Source organism: Suillus subalutaceus (assembly GCF_016647625.1).
Source record: "Suillus subalutaceus strain FC151 chromosome Unknown DFJ58scaffold_5, whole genome shotgun sequence".
Classification (NCBI taxonomy): Eukaryota; Fungi; Basidiomycota; class Agaricomycetes; order Boletales; family Suillaceae; genus Suillus; species Suillus subalutaceus.
In genome coordinates this window covers 154,546-176,178 of record NW_024540254.1, presented here as the reverse complement: position 1 = coordinate 176,178, position 21,633 = coordinate 154,546, and the positions used below count along the sequence as shown (strand labels likewise).

The window sequence follows — 21,633 nt, the reverse complement described above, 5'->3', positions numbered from 1 at the left end:
AGCTTGAGTGATGTCCGAGGGTTACGCATGTACTTCTGCTCCACCAAGCTTCCGAAGAACGATAAACGATTTTCACTGGCGGACTACGTTACTGATGAAAACATAGGCATGTGCAGCATAATGTACGAACGTACGGTAATGAATGACCGAAAACCTCACTAGAAATTTGCCTCTGACTTACCCGAGTAGCGGTGGTGTGTAACCGTGACTCCGAAATTGTTCAGCTCCCGCTAGTGTACATTGTTGACAGAACTCGGGAGTTTTGCCTGGTCCACAGCAGAACTCACGCGAAAGGAGGAGCCTGGCAGAACTCCGGGGTATCGGAGACTCACGGAGATGTAATTGAGATCTCTGATGACACAGTTTGAATCAAGTTTGAATTCAAGAGAACATGAAAACCGACATCCGAAAGCCGCGGAGGCTACCCGCCATCATCGACATGCTTACATACACACTCGTGAAGAGGTTGGCATTGTTGTCGAGACTGCATCCTTTGCGTAGGCACTTCCGCTCTCAACCGAGCCTCGCAATGCAGATGACCCTCTTGCTGATCCGGAGAGTATCTCGCCTGACGACATTATCGTGACTACTGAATTTGCAGCTCTCGAAGAGTTGAAATTTGAAAAGGGCCGAGGAAGTTCAGAGCATTAACGAAATTGAAGTACTCGAGGGAAATGCGTTTGATTTTGATTTTGACGAGTTGAACAAGGAATGATACCACAGGCTACTCTAGATGAGGTTGAGGTGGAATGGCGAGGGGTGAACCGGTGACGGATGGGATGAGGCAACATTGGTTAGGAATAATAATAATTTAGTGTTAACCCTGCCACAACAGAAGTCCTCCATTCAATTGATTACTTATCTTTCTCACTTGATACTCACTGTCTCGACTTCCGACTTGCTCCGTGCATCGTACCATATGTCTTACTTGTCACCTTACAGAAAGCCCTATAAAAGACCCAGTAGATAGACTTGTGAAACCTGACGTTCTTGCAACTAAGCTAAATATTAAAGTACAGTAAAGGCGGCCCTAACTGCGTCACGTGCAGTCGATCAATTGATGTAGCCCTGCAGCTGTAGTGGGCAGGCCCCGGCAGGGATTCACGAATTTTATGCTGCAGTGAGTGAGTATAATTGCAATCGTAAGCCATACTAGGCGTGTAATCCTAGCGAGGTGTGTCAACGCGCTCTAAGCGCCATCGCGGAGGCGTCCTGAGTCTGCCATGAGACCAACACGAGGAATAGCAGAGGAGAGCCTTGAGCCAGTGAATATCTGGGAGAGAATCGATGTCAGATGAATCAGACGTGGGATCATTCTGCGGTGTGGTAGTCTGCTGTCTAGAAGGGTGCCGGGTATCATCAACTTTCTTGTATTCTGGGAATTTGGCAGCAGCAAGACGCTATGGGACGCACATGAGCAACAAGGCAACGAGAAATCAGAAGAATTGTGTTACAGTGAATTTCCGCCCGGGTGCGACTTCAATGACTGGTAGCTCGTGTTGGGGTCCGGACCTGCGGAAGGAAAGGCCCTGACGCAGGAACTGCGTGATTCCGTTGGAGTGGCGGGGCGGAGAGTTTATTTCGAACTGGATATGAACTCAGTCATGCATTATGAGTTCACTCAAACTGAAGACTGACATGATCAAGCTGAGTTGCGGCCTGCGGCAAGGCCGAGCGGTTGAGAGGCAAGGGCAACATAGCAGGGAACTGTGGGAACGGTTGAGTCAACTCTAACAGAAACGAGATAAAGAGACGCACATCCCATGGATCGCAAGGTTGTACAGGAGGAACTGAATTGACGCGAGAAGTAAAGTGAAAGAGTTTGCGGACATGGCGAAGGAAAATGGGCTGTTGATGGTCTATTGTAGGCGAATGGATCTGATGCCCGGGGGGAGAAGATATAATGACAGGCCGTTTCGCTGGGTTTCTGCGCACGGCGGCGGGACGACGGGTTGCGTCAGACTGTAATGATTGATGTGAATCAGCACTATGGTAACAATGATAGTGGGATACATACGTTAAGTAAATGCTGGAGAGTGACGTCGTTCTTCAAAAGAAGGTTAGTCTAGAGAAGATGGTTTCATGCGGGTGAATGCGTACTTTGGGGAGGGCAGATTGTACTTCCGGGATAGCAAGCAGAGCGGGAGTAGCGTTACATATATAGATATCGGGATCATTGAGGACCGTGAAAGCCAGTTGAAGTGAGTCGGGTGAGGATATGAGGGTTTCGACACTGGGAACGTTGAAGGAAGCAAGGAGCTGGCGGGACTCGAAGGCCCAAAGCTTGATGGTGCCGTCATCGGAAGCACTGATGAGGAGGGCGCCGTTGAATAAAAGTTCTAGAGCGAAGACACCCTCGGTGTGCCCTTCGAAGGGAGTTCCGACAATCTTCAGCGTCGATGCGTCGAATTCATAGATGGTGCTGGCGTCATAGATCCCGATTGAGTCCGAGTCCGAGTCTGAGTCGATTTCGTCATCCATGGTGAATCTAAATGCGGCTATGATGTTTTTGTTTTTGTTTGTCCAGAACACTGGCGCATATGTGATAAATCCTTGATGAACATATTTCCCCACTCTGACATCCAATTTCTGTGATCGGATATCCCAGACCTCAAGGTACTTCCCCACGCATGACTTGACTGCGAGCTTCTTTGAGTCTGGGGAGAATCGAACTGCGCCCACCCAATCAATGCTCTCGAATGGACCAGTCACGAGTTTGCCAGTGTTCAATATCCATATCCGCAATGTCCCATCATATGACCCACCCACAAGTAGCTTGCCGTCTGTGGAGATATCAGTGCAGGTGATCATCGATGAATGGCCATGAAATCTTTTCACGATTCCCGTCTCAACCTCCCAGGCTTTCAGCTCCGCACGATCGCAATTTCCACCGCCAGTGACAACCCATCGACCATCCCTTGATACCCCCACTGCCCGTATTTCCTCCTCGCAAAGATCCCGCGCTTCCTCGATCTCCTTGCCTGACTGCAAGTTCCATCGCCGAGTGGTCTTGCCATTAGCGCTGAACATTCGCAGGCCATCGGGAAAATAGGCTATTGTTGTTTTCACACACTCGTCATCCTCCGATGTCTTTACCGGTGCCAGGGTCGTATTTATTTTTACACCGAATGGCTCTGTCGATGTGGAAGCCATGGTTGTGTCTCTGCGATCGAAATCACAGTTCAAGTAGCCAACAGCGATATTCTTTGGATGCGTTCAAAGGGACTGTGGTAAGCTGTCCTTGTGCCCTGTAGTAATTCTGATGCTGATATATATTAATTTTGATTTTGATAGCACTTCCCCTGCTGAAGCCGATGATGGTCAGTTCACCTACGCTGGCAGTTCAGATGAGCTTACGAAGGGGCTTGTGGAGATAAAGAGCGAGGAGTTCTTGAATGTAGACACAGCAGTCTTCCTTGCATATATCTTAACGCGCTTTTGCATGGCAGTGCTAGCTGTGCATATCGTCTATTCGTAATTCAACTTTCCTTTTCCTTGCATTTCACTCACAGGCTCACAGCCATTGCCGAAGTTCCTGTGTTAGAGCATAAATTTCACCAAGCCAGTTCCGGCGTAAGTGAATAGAAAATTGTGCACTGGAATCATGAGAGCAGATATTCCACAGGCAATGTTCATCTCAAGATAGATTTGATGACAGGATTCACTCTGGTCGTGGCAGCTGCCTTTAAGCAAGCATGATACTTATATATTCAAAGATTATATTTCTGATAATACGGGGATCGTGGGTCTGAATATCAAGTCGCAGTGGTAGGCTGTAGCATCCATAGTCTGAACAGATCATAATGTCACCAAGTATTGGGTGCCACGTTACTGAGTTCCCTCCTTGCCCGGTATCCTAATTCAATATATACCGCTCGAATGTTAGGAAATACACCACGAAAAGATTTATGATCAACCCGGATTCTAATTCTGGACCGCATTCAAGTTGCCGAGTCCATCGCTTGCGATGGGTTGTTTTCCGATGTTTATCCCGACCTTCTGAATTCAACAATTATAAACAACCACCCCCGGAACAATTCCTAATGAACGAACACCGGATTTCCCAAGGCTTGCTGGCCAGTTGCGCACTGCTCTCTGCAGGCAGGCCAATCTATCAATTACACTACAAATGAATGGCGTCCGCAAACTTTGGGGAGGCGGAAGCCCGTCTACCAGTTCACCAACAACACAAACACCTGGTCCAGCAACACCTATAACACCTATATCGCCAGCACCGTCAGCCGCGCCCTCTTCCGAAAGTTCTCCACTCACGACAACTCCAGGACTTTTCATCAAGAAAAATAAGAAACAGTCATCTGTAGCAACTGTTTCAGACGCTGGGAACGGTAACGACGTCAATGGCTCAGACCGCTCGGCGTCGCCTGCTTCATCCCGAGTCACTTCTCCCTTACGAAAACCAGTCCCAGCCCCAATCCCAGTCCCAGGTCCCTCATCTCCAAGAATTTTACCCCCACTCAAACCACGAGCGTCTACAGCTTCAGAATGGAAACGCACCTCGGGATTACTCAATATAAGGGACGACCTCCTCATGAGTCTTCTCACAAGCGAAGCAGTCGTAGAAAGCCGCGAATGCGAGATCTTAAGCGGAGAAGAAGTGGAAGAACTCAAAAAAGTTCGATTTTCATTCATTCGCTCGATCTGCGCCCTTACATTTAATTTTAATAAACCTCCCTTTAGGAACATCAAATTCTCAAAATTCGACTCGCTGCAGCACAGAGGAAGCTCAAGTTAGAAACAAAGATCCGCGATGCAGCTCTATCTCTTTCAAAAGTAAACACTGCGCACAAGAAAGTCTCAAAAGCCACAGACGACCAGCTAGACGCTGCAGAACGCAAAGTCAACGCTGCACAGACGGAACTTTGGCGCGTTTCAGAACGAACAAGCGAAGTCGAACGAAAGCTTTTGGAACATCGTGCAGGCGTGCTTGGTTTCTCTGTCTCCAAGATGGAGAGAAAGATGACGCCTAGTGCGGATGCATCGGGCTTGAACACGCCCAATAAGAGTTCGGCCTTTTACTCCGTTACGACCGCCTCTCCATCACCGAAAGCGCGATTCGACGGTGCACACCTATTCGCAGGCCACGCCGACGCACAAATCCCCAAAGCCCCACCATCCGTCGATGACATCGTCACACTCGAAAACAAGCTCCGAGCTGCAACGGGGGCCCTCAGCATCGCGAACCAGAAACAAGCGGAGATGGCACGCGAATTATCTCACCTCCGTCTCGAGAAGGAACAGATCGAAACGACGATGGGTATGGAACTTCAGACTGCTGAAGAAACTGTTGCTGCGCTGGAGCAAGAGTTTCCACGTCTCGAGGAGCTGAATGTGAAATGTCAGGAATTGCTCGAGGAACGCGCGCAGTGGGAAAAGGATAAGATTCTGTTGGCTGCAAGGGAGAAGGAGGTGGAGAGGCTGGAGAGGCGGTTAGAGGTCTTGGAGGAGCAGAGTGGCGAAGCGACTGAAATGGAACGCGCACTCTCGGACGTACAGACAAAGTGCGATGCGGAACTGCAGACAAAGGACGAGGAGATCGCAGCGCTGAAGAAAGAGTGGGAGGATGCAAAAGAGGATTGGGAGGCGGAAAAAGCTATGATGGAGGAAGATAAGCTTGCAGAGCTTGGTGCGCTACAGGATGAGCTTGAAGATGCAAGAGAGGAATGGGAAGCGGAGAGAACTGTGATGGAGGAGAATAAATCTACAGAGCTTGGTGCGCTGCAGGATGAGCTGGATGATGCGAGGGTTGGTAGCGAAGCACGAGCAGAGTTGGATGAAGCTATCGAGGCACTTCGAACAGTCATGCAGCTGCATGGAATCCAGATTTTCCCCGATACGTCCTTGCAGGGTCTCCTTGCCTCGGTCGCTTCACACCTTGAAACGTTGTCGGCTGCGCTGCAGGGGCATAGTGATAGGCATGCGCGCCTTGGAGATGAGCTGCAAGTACACATGGCGAAGAACGATACTCTCTCAAAGGACCTGGATGCCGTTCGCCTGGACAGGGACAACGCACAACTTGAAATCCAATCCCTGGAGTCACGAGTCAAGGTAACATCCCATTATTTCCCAGCATGAACAGCGCTCATCCTAATCCCAGGAACTCATCGATGCCTCATCAATACCTACCGACCCCCCAGTCCAATACACAGGCGAAGTAGCAGACATCATCGCCATTCTCCAACCCATCTGGAACATCCTCCCCGCGCCCGAACTCCGCGCCTCGAAACTCAACAGCAAACGACACCTCCGAAACCCTTCCATGATCTCGAATCTAAGCAGATCATCACCATCACCATCACCATCCAAATCCACCCTTTCTGACATGGACGTACGCGCGCTCAAATCTCTCTATGACGTCCGCTCGCAACCTCCTCCTACTCCTACTTCAGCAACTAGTCCTCCACCCCCAGACCAAAGAAAAGGCACGTTCAGCGTCGAAGCATTCGTCTCGCGCGTCCAAACGCTTGTCATGGACGATCGAGCGCTAATTGAAAGACTGATACGGTTCGCCCAAGCACACGACCTACTCAAGAAAAACGCAGAACGCGCTCAAAAACTTGCACAAGATAGTAATACAGCGCTAGAGACGTATCAGCGGCAGGTAGCGACGCTTGAACGGCAGAATGCTTCTTTGGTGTCGAAGCAGAACGCATTGTGAGTATTTACTCGCTTATTTGAGTTGATTGGATTTTTGAATGGTTTTGTTTGGGTAGGATGGATGAGATACGTGACCTACAAGACGCTATCGAACGTGCGGTCTGTGAGTCCCGCGAGATGGAGATGCATGCCGCGGATCAAGCAGAGACGTGTCGACAGCTCACAGAGGCTAATAGCTCGCTGAGTGCCAAGACACTTAGGCTTGCTGAAGAAGCTGCTGTAGCCCCTGAGAAGGTACGCAAGCAACTTGAAGGTCAACTTGCGGAGTGCACAGAGGCTTTGAGGAAGGCGAGAGAGGAGGTAGATGGGATGAGGATGTCGGAGCAGACGCAGAGGATTGCGTTGCTGGATGAGCTTAATTCGATGCAGACGGAGAATGGGAATTTGAGGGCGCAGTTGAGGGCGAAGAAGTAAGTGGGTTGGATTGGGTCTGCAGTATGTATATCTATGATAGTGTATGAATCGGTGCGCTTTATTAAGTTTGTTGGATTTAGGTTTTGTTGCAGGGTTTGATGGAATATCCTGATACCTAATCGACGGAGAATTTCGTACGGAAAAGCAAGATGCAAGATGCAAGATTCACGTTTGGGGGAACATTTTTGAAAGGGAGATCTACTAGTAATAGTGAATGGAAGTCGTCAAGTGATCATACAATATTAATAAGGCTGTTGTTTGATATTCCAAGGGCCGTCAGTGAGCCTACTAGCAGCTGGTATACTTTGCCTGCCGATGTCGATCGTCAGTTTGCTAGCCCAGAAAGTTCAGAATGTTTCTTGATTTATACTGCACCATTACTTTCATTGATTTGTTACTCTCTAATAGCCTGAGTAATAATACGATGTCAGCATTGCTGGCTGTATACGAGTAAGTCAGAAGAAGGTCTGAAAGATTGTAGTTCTGCATTCGTCGGTCACCGAGCATTACACATTACTGCCAGTCGATATATACACGCGCTCCTGGAAAGCGACTGAGGTCATACAAGTTGCTGCGTCAGAATCGGCCACGAGCTTAGCGTGGTATTCTCGAATCCCAAGGATCAGGCGTGGTCCCAGCACAAACGACTGCACGACATCCAAAATCTGAAGAATGCCATAATATATCTGAGCTTCCAGGGAAGAGGGATCCTATAGAAATGATGAACCGTGATCACAGGTAGAGGTAAGTGCAAGATTGACGTACCGCTGAGAGTGTCGGAGAGAGATTAATAATGAGCTGGAAGCAAGAAACAGCAACAAAGCTACCACGCCCGACCCTTCAGTGGAAAAAAAGGAACAATAATCACAATATGAGCTCACCTCGCAAAGTAAAATATGTGAGTTTTCATCAACACCATGAAACAGTCCTTGAAAATCCCTCCTGTTGAATGTTGTCGCAGTTCACGGAAGTGTTTGACAACAATCCAGATTGCGAGACATAGTGCGAGCACCTCCCACACAGCGCCGAGTATCCAAGGAATGGAATACAGAGGTAGTTTACCGTCCGTGTAGCCAATCGTGCATTGATAGGTGCCGGAGAGAATGAGTTCCTCTGGTATGTATCAATGAGCCCTATGTACATTTTTGTCATCCACAATTAAGCGTACCTCCTAAAGTATGCGTCGTTGTCAATACGGCGATCACTCCGTTGAAAATGTTGTCAGCCAGGAAGGCGACAATGAGAAATATCAGGATCTTTTTGGATTGTTGATACATGGCATGCAACCGAGTGATCATGATGACTTGCAGCATGTTTGAGTCTTGTCAACATCACTGAGGTCTCGCAGCTCACCCCACAGCATTGCAAATACCAAAACATACGTCCAACTACATATGACGGACATAATCCAGCCTGACGAATCTAGTCAGTGACCAGTTTTGGGTAGCACACACTCCAGACACACTCACATCTGTGGCAGTATAGTGTAGCAGTCATTAGTGAACCAGGAATTTAGTAAAGCATACTCACTCCTACAGGGCACCACGGTTAATTCGAGGGGGATAGTAGGCATCTGTGCAGAAGACTCACTGTATCTGTCAGCGAGATGGTCGGAACACTGTCTGTATGCTGTTGGTTAGAAGAAGCAAAGACAGAAAATGTACTAAGGTGACATACCCAACAGGTTCAGGCTGATTATGAGAGATAGACGATTAGCACAACACCGAGTGTTTCACCTTCCGAACATACGCAGCAAATAATATTCCAAAGTAGCGCACCTAAGATACTCTCAAGTCAGCACAACATGACAACTGTGACAGGTAAGCCACGTGCACTGAGATATAGAACTGTCATTAGGGACCAGCGTTGCCTCTGGAATGAAGTGTATTTTCATGCGTGTTCCCCTGACATGAGACTCTACTCACCCAGACCAATTCGACCTATAAAACCATTCTTAGCGAGATGGTTGTTCCAGTCATAGCATTGACATACCTCTTGTCCGATTGTAAGTGCTGAAAAGTGACTATTTTTAAGATATCAGCAGTTCTTCAATATTATCATGCTCACCCCAATCATACACGACTCCGACAAAGGCGGCAACTGCAAACCACAGTCAGGTTAGATTGAGACATCAGCTTCAACATCCGATTGCCCTTCACAAACCTAAAAAGTAGCTGGTAACACGGTATGCATTGATGACCGGCCACCAAGTGGGATCATTTGAGACTATGATCATAATGGTAGAGAATGGGTGTGTGGGTGGGAGGTGAACTTGGTGGACGTATGGCGATGGCATATATACCACCGTCCAGTGCTCGGATCACCAATTGAAAAATGACATAGAAGGATGGTGCCCAGTGAAATTTATGTCCGTTCCTGCCTGGATTGACGGACTTAACGTAACCAGTGTCGGGTGAAACATTTGCACCGGTGGAACACTTGAACACCGAAGGCAAATCGTGTCGGCATGCCGATACCAGACCAAACCGTCAAAAATAGGGGAAGAGCAAAGAGATAACTCACGTTCTACTCGTGTGCAAGCATGTCTCAATGTCTACTATTCTCACTCCTTGTCCTCGGGCCATTTGTCGCTTCAGGCGGCTGGCCTCGGTTATCGTATCAGAAGGTTTGCCAACAATGATGAGCCTGAGCGCAGAATTATCTTCTATCTGCATCATGGAGTTGATGCGGTGCTGACAGCGCATCGGTTTGCACAGCCAGACATATTGTATTTCATACAAGTTCGAGGCAGATAGAATCAGTGTTGTTATTAACCCGGGTTATAACTGAATAGGTTATAACTGGTGCGTCCTGATTTGAATTAACTGCGAAATAACTGGGGTTAATCGAGTTTTAATCGGTTTTAAACAAGTTGAATCAACGCTCGCACTCGGTTCTGGCCGAGACTTGGTCTGTGCGTATACTCGTCACATCTGTGACGTGACCGAGTCTCCTAAACGCTGGTGGCGCAGACTCGGACTTCAGTCTTTTCGTCTTTGCCGTCATCCAGCGTTGAGCACCACCTGCTCCTTCCCTCATCGAGAGGATGAGCTCGCTGCCTACGGAGAATATATCAATGACAAATTTGACCGTAGACTCGAGCGAACCCATGAAAGGATTATCCGATATGATAAAGCTGTCAGGAACCGAGCCGCAAATTCACGCAGAGTCGAACTTTCAGACTTTGCTGCCTTCACCGACATCTATGAGTCTCACTTCCAATCCGATGGCAGACACTACGACGACGAAGAGAAGCAGTCCACACCCGGTGCATCGGCACGGGTCAAATCTGCTTTCAGTCGGCGTGAACCCTGTCACAAATGGAATGCGGGCGAATGTACCCGCAGTGCTCAAACCTGTCGGTATGCACATGTTTGCTCACATGAGCAAGACGGAAGGCTGTGTGCACGACGTCACACGGAAGCGAAGCATTTCGAGGAGTCAAAGCCCAAGTCCACATGAGCCACCGTTTAAACGACCACGTCATAGACGGGGACTTATTTGGTCACCCACAGATGCTACTTTCAGTCCTACTGCACGTTCTTCTGAATATGCTGAGCCCGTTCCTTCTCCACTGTTGAATGAAGTCTCTGATAGTAATGCCGCTCGGACCATTGCTCGGAGACCCGACCTCTTTCGTATTGTAACACCAATCAATGTTGACCGGTTTGAAGAACTTCTTGTGGACCATCCAAATCAGCTTTTTGTCAAATCAGTTTGTCGGGCTTTGTGTCAAGGTTTCTGGCCATGGGCCGATACCTCTGATGATTCTTATCCTTCTATCAATGACAACTCTTCGCACACATGCTCCAAGTCTGACGACCAGCTTCTTTTCATTGAAGACCAGATACGCGAGGAAATACGGCTGGGGCGTGTGTCAGAAAGTTTCGGTACAGATCTTTATCCAGGAATGTATAGTGTTCCAATGCACACTGTACTGAAGCCGAATTCCGACAAGCTTCGCCTGGTTGTAGATCATACTGCGGGCGAGTACTCCCTGAACTCCATGATCGACCGTGATGCCATTAAGGGTACTAAACTTGATGGGTTGCACTCACTTGGAGCTTCGTTACTTCGCTTTCGCGAGCAGCACCCTAATGTTGAATTGGTGATGTTCAAATCTGATGTTTCGCAGGCCTTCCGTCATCTACTGATGCATCCACTGTGGCAGGTCAAACAAATTTTGACTGTTCATGGCCAGCGGCATGTGGATCGAAATAACAATTTTGGTGGAAGAGGGTCTCCAAAAGTGTGGATCTCCTTCATGTCCCTCGTCGCCTGGATTGCAATTCATCGCATCCTCATTGATGCCCTTAAAACTTACATGGACGACTCATTCTCTTTCGAAATTGCTGGACGGGTGCTGTATTATGCCCCTTATGACGGTTACTTCCCTGCAAAGCAGACTCGCCTCCTGCAGTTATGGGACGAACTCAAGCTGCTGCATGAACGGCCCAAACAAGTATTTGGTGCCACTTTGACAGTGATTGGGTTCGATGTGGATCCAAATGCTATGAAGGTGACGCTGCTGACTCATAAGAAGGATGAATTGGTTGCTGAGTTGCGTCGTTTTGCACACAAAAATCACCGCTGGTCCCTACGCAAATTCCAACGCCTTGCGGGCTGGTGTGAGTGGAGCTTTAATGTTTTCCCTCTGTTGAAACCTGGTCTGTCGGTGCTCTACGACAAGATCCGGGGAAAGAAAGATGCTTTTGCTCAGATTCACACCAACAACGCACTACTCCACGAGCTGCATTGGCTCACTGACCGTATCGAGCGTTCAGATGGCCTACACCTATTCAAGTGTCTGGATTTCGACCCTTCACTGGACGACGTTGTGGTTGTCTACATGGACGCGTCAGCAGTTGGATTAGGCCTCTGGTTCCCGGATGACAACTTCGCCTGCCAATGCCATTTGCCAGTCAACGGCCCTCATAACACCATCTTCTTTTACGAAGCGTTGGCCGTGTGTTCCGCTATCCACTCGGTGAAGAATATGAGCGAACCACCAGCAAAGCTACTCATTTATACGGATAATTCCAATACAGTGGCTATGTTTGATTCTCTCCGTGCTAAACCCATCTACAACTCATTGTTACTCTCTGCCGTGGATGTTTTGCTCGCCTATGGAGTGGATCTGTTGAAGGTCAAACGTCGTTATCAATATATAGCGCGGACGTTCAATCATACGCTTACATAATCACGCTCATTGTTTAGACTTCTCTTCTGCTAAACACACCTCAGTTGGTTCTACACAACTGAGGTGAGATACATTTGTTACTTACTAGTACAAACACTAATGAGCTACCTAGATTATCTTCTATAGGTACATATTATATATTCAGTTGGTTCTACACAACTGAGATTATCTTCTATAGGTTATGAGCCCTGCGCTCTGAAACTCGGAAGAAAATTTTACGCAAAAGCCCACCAATCAAAGTTGCACTGTGTCCTTCACTACAAAGTTAGGAGATGAGTTCTTGAAGGTTCCAAAGCTGGACGCTTCAGGAAAAGACTGGCCTTTATGGAAAGGCAGACTCAAACTCTCATTGTCAGCAAGAGGGCTCATGGGGCACCTCACCGGGACGGTATCAAAGCCGACGAATCCGGCTGATGGGAAATCCGCTGGGTGGTTACCATCATCACCAGATGAGATAAAGGCAGTGCAGACTTATGAGAAGGAACTCACACAATGGCTCGAAAAAGATGCCGTGGTCAAACAGCAAATTGCTGTCGTGTTGCCGGACAGCCTATTCGTCAAGCTTCTCTCAAAGCCAACAGCGAAGGACTATTATGACACGCTCAAGGCTCAATTTGAGCAGCGGTCACTAGTTGTCAGTGTCGAGTTGCGACGAAAGCTGGGGGAGATGAAACTCAAAGAAAATGGTGATGCCTGGACTCACATCGAGAAGATCACGTTGATCTGCGAAGAACTTGCATCAATGGGCAAACCCGTATCCGACGAGGACCTATTTAATATCATTTTTGCGTCACTACCCCGAAGCTATAATGGGATATTAACGTCTGTTGCATCAAGTATCAAACTCCACCAGAAGACTCTTACCTCCGATGACCTAATGGGTCTTATCCTCGACGAGTATGACCGGCTTGCACTTCAGGATGGTGGAAAGTCGAAGCCGAAGAACGAGGATGTTGCTTTCCAAGCAGACGGCAAGAGATGGAAAGGCCGAAACTCGAGAACCCCCATTACCTGCCATAATTGCGGCTGGAATGGCCACAAGAAGGAGGATTGCTGGGAAGAGGGTGGTGGAAAAGCTGGTCAGGGACCAAAGAACTGGAAGTTGCGCGGGAAGAGGAACAAGTCTGGGGGTGAAAACTCGAAGTCAGGCCAGAGAGCAAACACAGCTAACGAGAAGAAAGACGAACCTGACAGTGTCTGGCTTGCAACAGTGGAAGATGCATCACCTGCTAGTGCAGGAGCAGCAACTAGCACTACTGTTGAACTTTACGACAGCGGAGCCTCACAGCATATGTCCCCTTACCGAGATCGCTTTATCAACTTCAAGTCAATTTCCCCGCACCCCATCCAAGCCGCTGACAAACGCACCTTCGAAGCCATAGGCAGGGGTGATTTACCCATTGAACTTCCAAACGGCAAAAGCAAAACTTGTATCCTATTAACAAACATTCTATATGCACCATCAATGGGGGTAACACTCGTCTCAATCAGCCGACTCACCTCTGCTGGGTATGCAGCACTTTTCCGTGATGAATCTTGCAAGATCTTTGATGCCAATAAGAAACTATTAGGCGAAGTTCCCGTTAGAAACAGCTTGTATCGAGTACGGCGTCCACTTACCTCATTCGCGGGGGCCATCAACACACCCAAAATCTTGACCATGGAGGAACTCCACAAGCGTATGGCCCATATAGCACCATCATCCATTCGCAAGATGCTGGTAAAGGGCATGATCGATGGCATCAAGCTAGACCCTACAAATGAGACTATGGGCCAGTGTGAATCATGCAAGTATGCAAAAGCAACACGGAAACCCATCGGGGACTCACAGGATCCAAAACGACACGAGATTCTCGGTGACGAGGTCCACAGTGACCTGTGGGGACCCTCTCCTACCCAGACACAAGATGGCAAGAGCTATTATTGCTCTTTCACGGATGACCATACCCGCTATACTTCTCTATACCTTCAATCAGCAAAATCAGACACGTTCGGGTCTTATAAGACTTACGAGGCATGGCTGAAGACTCAGCATGGGGCCAATATCAAGCGCTTACGCTCTGACCATGGTGGAGAGTACCTTAGCGATGAATTCAGCCAACACCTTCGCGTCAAAGGTACAGAACGAAAACTTACCACTCACGACACACCACAACACAATGGTGTTGCCAAGCGGCTGAACAGGACCCTCATTGAACGAGTCCGTGCAGTTCTGCATGCAAGCGGACTACCGAAATTCCTCTGGGGAGAAGCCATCATGCATGCAGTCTATGTAAAGAACCGCACAGCCACGCGCACGCTAGATGGCAAGACCCCATATGAGATGCTGTATGGTAAGAAGCCAAACCTTGCAGACTTACCTGTCTGGGGCACTCATGTATGGGTACATGACGACACTCGAACGAAGCTGGATATGAGAGCACGTGAAGGCCGGTGGGTAGGATTTGATGCTGAGAGTGGAGCACACCGAGTATACCTCGAGGATCGTCGAATGATCGCTGTTGAACGAAACATCTCATTCGAGAGACAGGTTGGGACTGCATTGGGTCAGCGAAGCTCGCGGCCTGAGGAGGAGAGCGAAACTACAAATGGTAATCAGCCAGCAACTCCTCACACTGCCCAAACCCCTACCTCGAGCACAGAAGCACCAGCACTTGATCCACTAGGATCAAACTTCGAGCATCAGCCACCCGGCCCTAGACGATCCACTCGTCAGCGGACAGAATCACCATATATGCGCAGGTTGCGCAGCAGAGAAGGTACTCACGATGGAAGAGATGGCGACCCAATTATCCCTAGAGGCATGCAGAGGGTAGAGGAAGAGAGAGAAGAAGATAGTGGAGGCATAGGAGCATCTGGAGAAGGGTTAGGAAGTGAATTGGGATTTGATGAAGAACCTACCGCTTATGCGATGTTCACGGGAACGAGCGAGGCCGAAGGCATGGAACCAAGCACTATTGAAGATGCGAAGACACAATCTGATTGGGCGAACTGGAAAGACGCCGTCAGTGCTGAACTAAAGAGTCTCGACAAAGCACGTACCTGGGACATTGTCCAGCGGCCCCGGAACAAGAATATCGTCAGCTGTAAATGGGTCTTCAAGATTAAAAGAAACGCTGCAGGAGAAATCGATAAGTATAAGGCCCGGCTGGTGGCACGAGGTTTCACGCAAGTCTATGGTGTTGATTACTACGAGACTTACGCACCTGTGGCTCGTCTCGCGTCATTGAGACTGATCCTCGCTGTCGCCGCACACCAAGATTGGGACATTGATGTCTTTGATTTCCACAGCGCATTCTTGAATGGCAAGCTGGATGCCGACGAAGAGATCTATATGGAGCTACCACCAGGAGCTGACATTGGCGGAAAAGACAAAGTCGCAAAGCTACGAGTTGCGCTGTATGGATCTAAACAAGGCGTGTTAAAATGGTACAAACATTTATGTGGAGAACTCGCCGAACTAGGGTTCGAACGGATGGAAAGTGACTGGGGAGTGTTCACAGCGCACATAGGAGAAGATCTACTCATCCTCGCAGCACATGTCGACGACTGCACCATAACCGGCAGCTCGAAAGAGCTAATCAAAGCGTTCAAGGTCGAAATCGCATCGCGATTCAAAATAACTGACCTAGGACCTATCAGTTGGTTACTAGGTATGAAAGTCACTCAAAATCGCAAAGCACGTACCATTTCACTGTCCCAAGAGTCCTTCGTCGAAGCTATTATCACGAAGTACAATTTCATCGACACTAAACCCGCAGCGGTGCCTATGGACCCAAGTATGCAGTACACGAAGGACCAATCCCCCACTACGACAACGCAGATCGCTGAGATGAAGCGAGTCCCATTCCGTTCTGCGCTCGGGTCGTTGATGTACCTGGCAGTGGGAACACGTCCAGACGTCGCATTCACAGTTTCGACTCTGGCACAATTCACCGATAACCCTGGCTGGGCGCACTGGGAAGGGGTGAAGAGAGTATATCGTTATTTGTTGGGCACAAAGAAGTGGGCACTTACCTTCGGAACGACAAAGAACGGACTCCTCGGCTATGCCGATGCAGATGGTGCCTCCCAAGAACATCGGCGAGCAATTACTGGCTTCGCGCTGCTCGTAGATGGGGGAGCAATACTCTGGGGGTTGAGGAAACAAGAGTTAGTGACACTCTCAACGGCAGAAGCAGAGTACGTAGCAGCAACACATACTGTGAAAGAGATCCTCTGGCTCCGACGTCTTATCTCCGAGGTTTTTCGTCCACTCGAACACCCAACGACCCTCTACTGCAACAATCAATCAGCCATAGCGTTGACGAAGGACGGATCTCACCATGCACGTACCAAGCACATTGACATCCGTTATCATTTTATTCGTTTTTCTGTTGAACAAGGTTCTATTAGTTTTCTCTATTGCCCCACTGATAGTATGGTGGCAGATACACTTACCAAAGCGCTCCCCAACATCAAAGCCAAACATTTCGCGTCCGAGCTTGGTCTCCGCGCCGCCGTTTGAAGGGGAGTGTTGAAGGTCAAACATTGTTATCAATAGATAGCGCGGACGTTCAATCATACGCTTACATAATCATGCTCATTGTTTAGACTTCTCTTACGCTAAACACACCTCAGTTGGTTCTACACAACTGAGGTGAGATACATTTGTTACTTACTAGTACAAACACTAACGAGCTACCTAGATTATCTTCTATAGGTACATATTATATATTCAGTTGGTTCTACACAACTGAGATTATCTTCTATAGGATCTTCGAGTGGAACATATTCCAGGACAGCAGAACATTATTGCGGATGCACTTTCCTGTTTTCATAATGAGCTCGTCGGGGATCTCGTGCCTACGGCTCAAATCTTTGATTTTCAACCCCCTCAGGATGCGTTGGGGGCGACACAAAAATGAACCTTTGGCCGACTCAGTCCAGGCAACCCATATGGGAAGCTCGGACACTTGAACGCTTGCAATTTGAGCGTTCCTTGGCCCTTGGCTGTGCCATTGAATCCACGACAGCCTCTGCTTACGTTTCACATCTGAACTCTTACCTTAACTTTTGTCGCCTTCATCATCGGGCAGTTGAGCCGACTGAGGATACACTGTCATTCTTTGTCGTTTGGTTGTCTCATCATATTGAACCATGCTCTGTCGACTCTTACCTCTCGGGCATTGTAAATCACCTTGAAACTCATTTTCCCCATGTACGCGAGGTCCGCAAATCACTACTTGTGACCTGTACCCTCAAAGGTTGCAAACGGCGCTTGTCTAAATCTATTCAGCGCAAGCAACCACTTACTCTTGATGATCTCGCTCTGGTTGTGGATGCTCTGGGTCCATCGAAAGCCTATGACGACATGTTGTTCGTCACCTTGCTTGTCACCAGCTTCAAAACCTTGCAACGCCTAGCTGAGTTATGTTGGCCTAATGCGAAGAAACATCAATCGTATCGCAAAGTGCCTTTGCGGCATTCTCTCACTCTCACTCGCAATTCCGCGAGCTACGTTTTACCTCATCACAAAACCAGTACCTTGAGAGTGGGATGTGAAATTTTGTTGTTAGGAGAACCAGACGCTAGGGTGGACCCTTTGGAACTATTGCGGAGGTATGTTGCTGCTTGTGACAATCTCTTTCCCCATCATCCCCACCTCTGGCTCGCGGCCACTGGGACTATCCCGACACGTGCCTGGTTTATGTGCTATCTTTGGCGTTTTTTCCTGCCCACTGTTTCAGGACATTCAATGCGTGGTGGAGGAGCCACCGCTCTAGCTGCGTCTGGCATCGCGCCTGCGCTGATTCAGGCAGCGGGACGCTGGTCCTCGGATGAATTCCAGAAATACATTTGCAAGCACCCTTTCCTGCTTCACCTACTCATACATGGTTCTCAAAATCTGTAACTCACCGAGATTGTCAGCTCCGTTCGTTTTGTCTGCGTTGTATTGTTCTTGCTTGGTTCGTCTTCTGCATCGATTCTAAAAAACATTAAAAAAAAATTATTATAAAAACAAATAAAAATAGCCCTATAGCAGTTTTATTGAGTCTTAGTCGTTTCTTCCTGGTCTCAGCCATTTTGATGGCTTGTATATTAGTGTTACTTTGAGCTGTCATATCTCGGTGCTAAAATTGATCACGGGTCCTCTGAGCATTGAGCTGGAGGACCCCGCTTGCCCTAAACTCACTCTTTGAGTGCCTATATGAAGTGCGAGTTGATTCATGAGGTTAAAAACAGTTAATTACTTCAAAGTGCTAGCTACTCTGAGTCGTCAATAATGATTGAGCTCGATGGACCATTTCCCATGCCTGATGACTCCCCTGGGACATTCCTACTAGTACTTTCTTCATCCTCGGGCAGGCATGACATTAGCTCGTAGAATAAAGCCTCACTCTCCATGTTTTTCACACCCTGGAACCAAAACTCGTCCCATCCAACCTCAACAGACCAATTGAACATGTCACGGATGCGAAACATTCTCTTCTGACCGAAAAAGCAACAAATTTGTCGCCGCCTGCTACTTTCCGAAATGCCTGAGACGTCATCCTCAACCTCAACTACTTGTCCTAACCCCGATATGTATTCCTCGTTGTCGTCGTCATCAGCATCTTGCTGCAACTGCAGTGCAACGGCTGAAAAGGACGATGATGGAGTCCCATTGCTCTCAGGTACATTCTCCGTGTTGTCATCTGGTTCGGACTCATCAGTGAGAAATGTGTCAGTGTCAGCGTTCATGACGAGTTCTTGATCTTCCATACGGCTACCTGTGAGATCGCGGTGACCTGCACCAAACTAGTCTGGTGCATGGCTGAATAACATTCTCATAAGAAGCCTGGCCCAGGAAAAGGACTTGCTTCTTTCTCCTCATTCTTCTGCAAACCCGGTTTACAGGAATGAATATTTTCGAAGATTTATTCTTGGATTCAGTTTCATTTCGTTTGGCTTAAAAATGACTCAGCATGAACTTCTCACATGTCAGGTGACTGTGGAAATTATTTCCCACACAAGTTGTCCTGTGGGAACATGCAGGAAACCCTAAATACAAAGCATCGCACCAGTTCAGCCCCCTAACAGAAAATGTAATAAACAAACACAAACATAACACATGGACTGGTACCTTACATAATCAGTGTCCAGACCTTTTCTGCTTTGTCATGAGAAATCACATGACTAACAAGTCAAGATGACTCATCTATATACCAAGTGACTCAACCATCTGAAGTGACTCCCAAAGATTCAACTTGATTCAGTATGGCTCACACTAGCTTATATGACTCAGTTTAACTGGGGATGACTTGACAGGAACCTTAATGTACTGGTAGCATAGCCCTTAAATTTTGTCTATATAAGAGCCTCTTCTCTCTCAATGAGAGTAGAGTTTTTTTACCCCCTAGTGTGTTTTTACCCCCCATTACTTGAGTGTGAAGTGTGACTGTAGCCAAACAACAGTGAAGAGCTGTTGAAGATTGGTGAAGGTACTCTTCTGTGAGACACCATTAGTGTGAGCTCATCATCCTCCACAACCACCAAGCCTGGTACTGCCCCCATTTGTTTGTTTTTCCGAGTTCTTCTTTTATTTTTCTGCAATCTTTTGTGTTGTCTCCTTAGTCCACCTAAGACTTTGCATAGCTTAGTGGGGGAGCTTTGAAGTTGATAATTGTGCGCTTGACCACACACATCTGAGTAGTGGTACTGAGCTAGGGTTTCATTGCCATACGGCTTTAGTCATTGAAAGGGGACTTGGTGCCAAACACCAAGGACGTCCATTCCTGTTTTCTGTTTAATACTCGAAGCGAGTTCCTTGACAGCAGGTTCAATAGTACTGAAAGTTCTTTGAGCATTGACTAGTCCTGACCAGTGATCCTACCTGTTTGCATTGTGGGAGTGACCATTGTAGCTTCGCACGAATCTTTGTAGTAAGATTGCCATTGGGCATCTTTTTGGTACGAGAAGGTATATTTGTTTCTTTTGTTGTTTCCTGTTGTCCAGGCATTGTTGGATTGATCACTCACATTACTGACCTCACTAGGCACCTTCTGCTGACAGTGGCTTAGGTATTTGCTAATCAGCCACCCACAAACGACCACGTTATCAGTCATTGGTATTTGTCTGAATCACTGACCGTGGAGATATTTGGTTTTATAGGTGTTTATCTATAGATCATCTATCTAAGAAGACAGCGGTCAGCAACTGTTTCGGGGTTGCTGAATTGGCGTTTGAGGCGGTGTTGGGCTGTGCCATCAATGGCATGCTGACGACGAAGCTCCATCTTGAATACCAGTTGGCCTGTCTTCCTTTTCGCTGATGTATCATGGACATGTAGAACATATGTCTGCAAGCTGACTGTGAGCACCTCGGAGCAGCAATTAGCTATGATTGAATTTTACTTACCCGACGTTCAACGGTATGGGTAAAAGCAATCTGATGTATTTTTGCTAGATCCCTCCAGCCATCGCCCAAAAGGACTGAATAAGCACCCTTACAGAAGGTGTTTTTGATCTCTCCCTTGACCCTGGTGATTTCTGCATCAAGGATTTTTCCCGACAAAGCCTGCCTTGTTGGAATCGTAGCTCCAGGGATATAATCGTGAAAGAGTTTTTGAAAATTGAAAGACCATCCCGCAGAGATACATGCACGAAGTAATTGTTGAGAAAATGCTTCCTGCTTGCTTGGACCAAATGGAATGACTTTTGCAGCAATTACATTGAACCTTTGTTGCTTCCAAGTTTTCGGAACAATAGCTCTCTCCTCCGTCACTGTAATATTGCTTATGGCAGATGCAAGTTGTGGTTTGGTGGAAGGTCCCTCATCGTTGTCGTCAGCCTGCCGCTTTTTCCACGTTTAAATGTTTCAGCATTGGTCTTGACATTGCCAGGGACATATTGACAACACAACAGATGGTTCGCCATGATTTTGACCTTTCCAGCAATATGAGGGACATTATCGCATGCTGTTTGAGTCCGTTATACAGTATACATTAATCATTTATGTAACATGGCATGAATTGGTGAAAACTCACCTTCCTGCGTCAAAATTGTGAGAGTTCTAACAGCCTGCAGTATTCTGTGTGCAACAGCCTGCTGATCAGCATTTGCGAGATCTTTAGCCTTCACATTGACACAATATTTACAGCGTGCTTGCCAGTGCACTTTATCAACCTTCGCAGTCCCCTGATGAAAATGATCCCACAGCCAGGACTTCTCCCTACCCATCGGAGCAGCTTGGAGAGGTAATACAGTCCCAGGATACTGGCACAGAGAGAATCGGACGAGATTGATGATAACGATTAAAAGTTCGGTGACCCCCAATTAACCCAATTAACTCCTAGTACACTAACCCTACTAACCCTCCCAAAA

The 21,633-nt window shown here is 47.7% G+C and overlaps 5 protein-coding genes across 5 annotated transcripts; 3 read left to right on the top strand and 2 right to left on the bottom strand.

Annotated features, from left to right (window-relative positions):
* The first annotated feature begins 4,044 nt into the window (after positions 1–4,044).
* On the top strand, positions 4,045–7,316 carry DFJ58DRAFT_758969 (Up-regulated during septation-domain-containing protein). Its single transcript, XM_041388327.1, has 5 exons — positions 4,045–4,633; positions 4,699–6,066; positions 6,116–6,672; positions 6,732–7,110; positions 7,170–7,316. Exons 1-4 carry the CDS (start codon positions 4,130–4,132, stop codon positions 7,087–7,089), a joined length of 2,787 nt encoding a protein of 928 aa, XP_041249888.1. The 5' UTR covers positions 4,045–4,129; the 3' UTR covers positions 7,090–7,110; positions 7,170–7,316.
* A 5,229-nt stretch (positions 7,317–12,545) lies between these two features.
* Positions 12,546–12,938, top strand: DFJ58DRAFT_614087 (uncharacterized protein; the record flags this gene model as incomplete). The annotated part of the gene is made up of 1 exon (XM_041380931.1): positions 12,546–12,938. A coding segment is annotated over one exon (393 nt), but the record flags the coding sequence as incomplete, so codon positions are not given.
* Positions 12,939–17,192: 4,254 nt separating this feature from the next.
* On the top strand, positions 17,193–18,182 carry DFJ58DRAFT_721842 (putative retroelement protein; the record flags this gene model as incomplete). Its single annotated transcript, XM_041384839.1, has 1 exon — positions 17,193–18,182. One exon carries the CDS (start codon positions 17,193–17,195, stop codon positions 18,180–18,182), a length of 990 nt encoding a protein of 329 aa, XP_041249886.1.
* Positions 18,183–18,526: 344 nt separating this feature from the next.
* Positions 18,527–19,012, bottom strand: DFJ58DRAFT_881423 (uncharacterized protein; the record flags this gene model as incomplete). The annotated part of the gene is made up of 1 exon (XM_041394555.1): positions 18,527–19,012. One exon carries the CDS (start codon positions 19,010–19,012, stop codon positions 18,536–18,538), a length of 477 nt encoding a protein of 158 aa, XP_041249885.1. The 3' UTR covers positions 18,527–18,535.
* A 1,504-nt stretch (positions 19,013–20,516) lies between these two features.
* DFJ58DRAFT_614969 (uncharacterized protein) lies at positions 20,517–20,941 on the bottom strand (the record flags this gene model as incomplete). The annotated part of the gene is made up of 2 exons (XM_041380951.1): positions 20,517–20,609; positions 20,669–20,941. Coding segments are annotated over 2 exons (366 nt in total), but the record flags the coding sequence as incomplete, so codon positions are not given.
* Between the last annotated feature and the right edge of the window lie 692 nt (positions 20,942–21,633).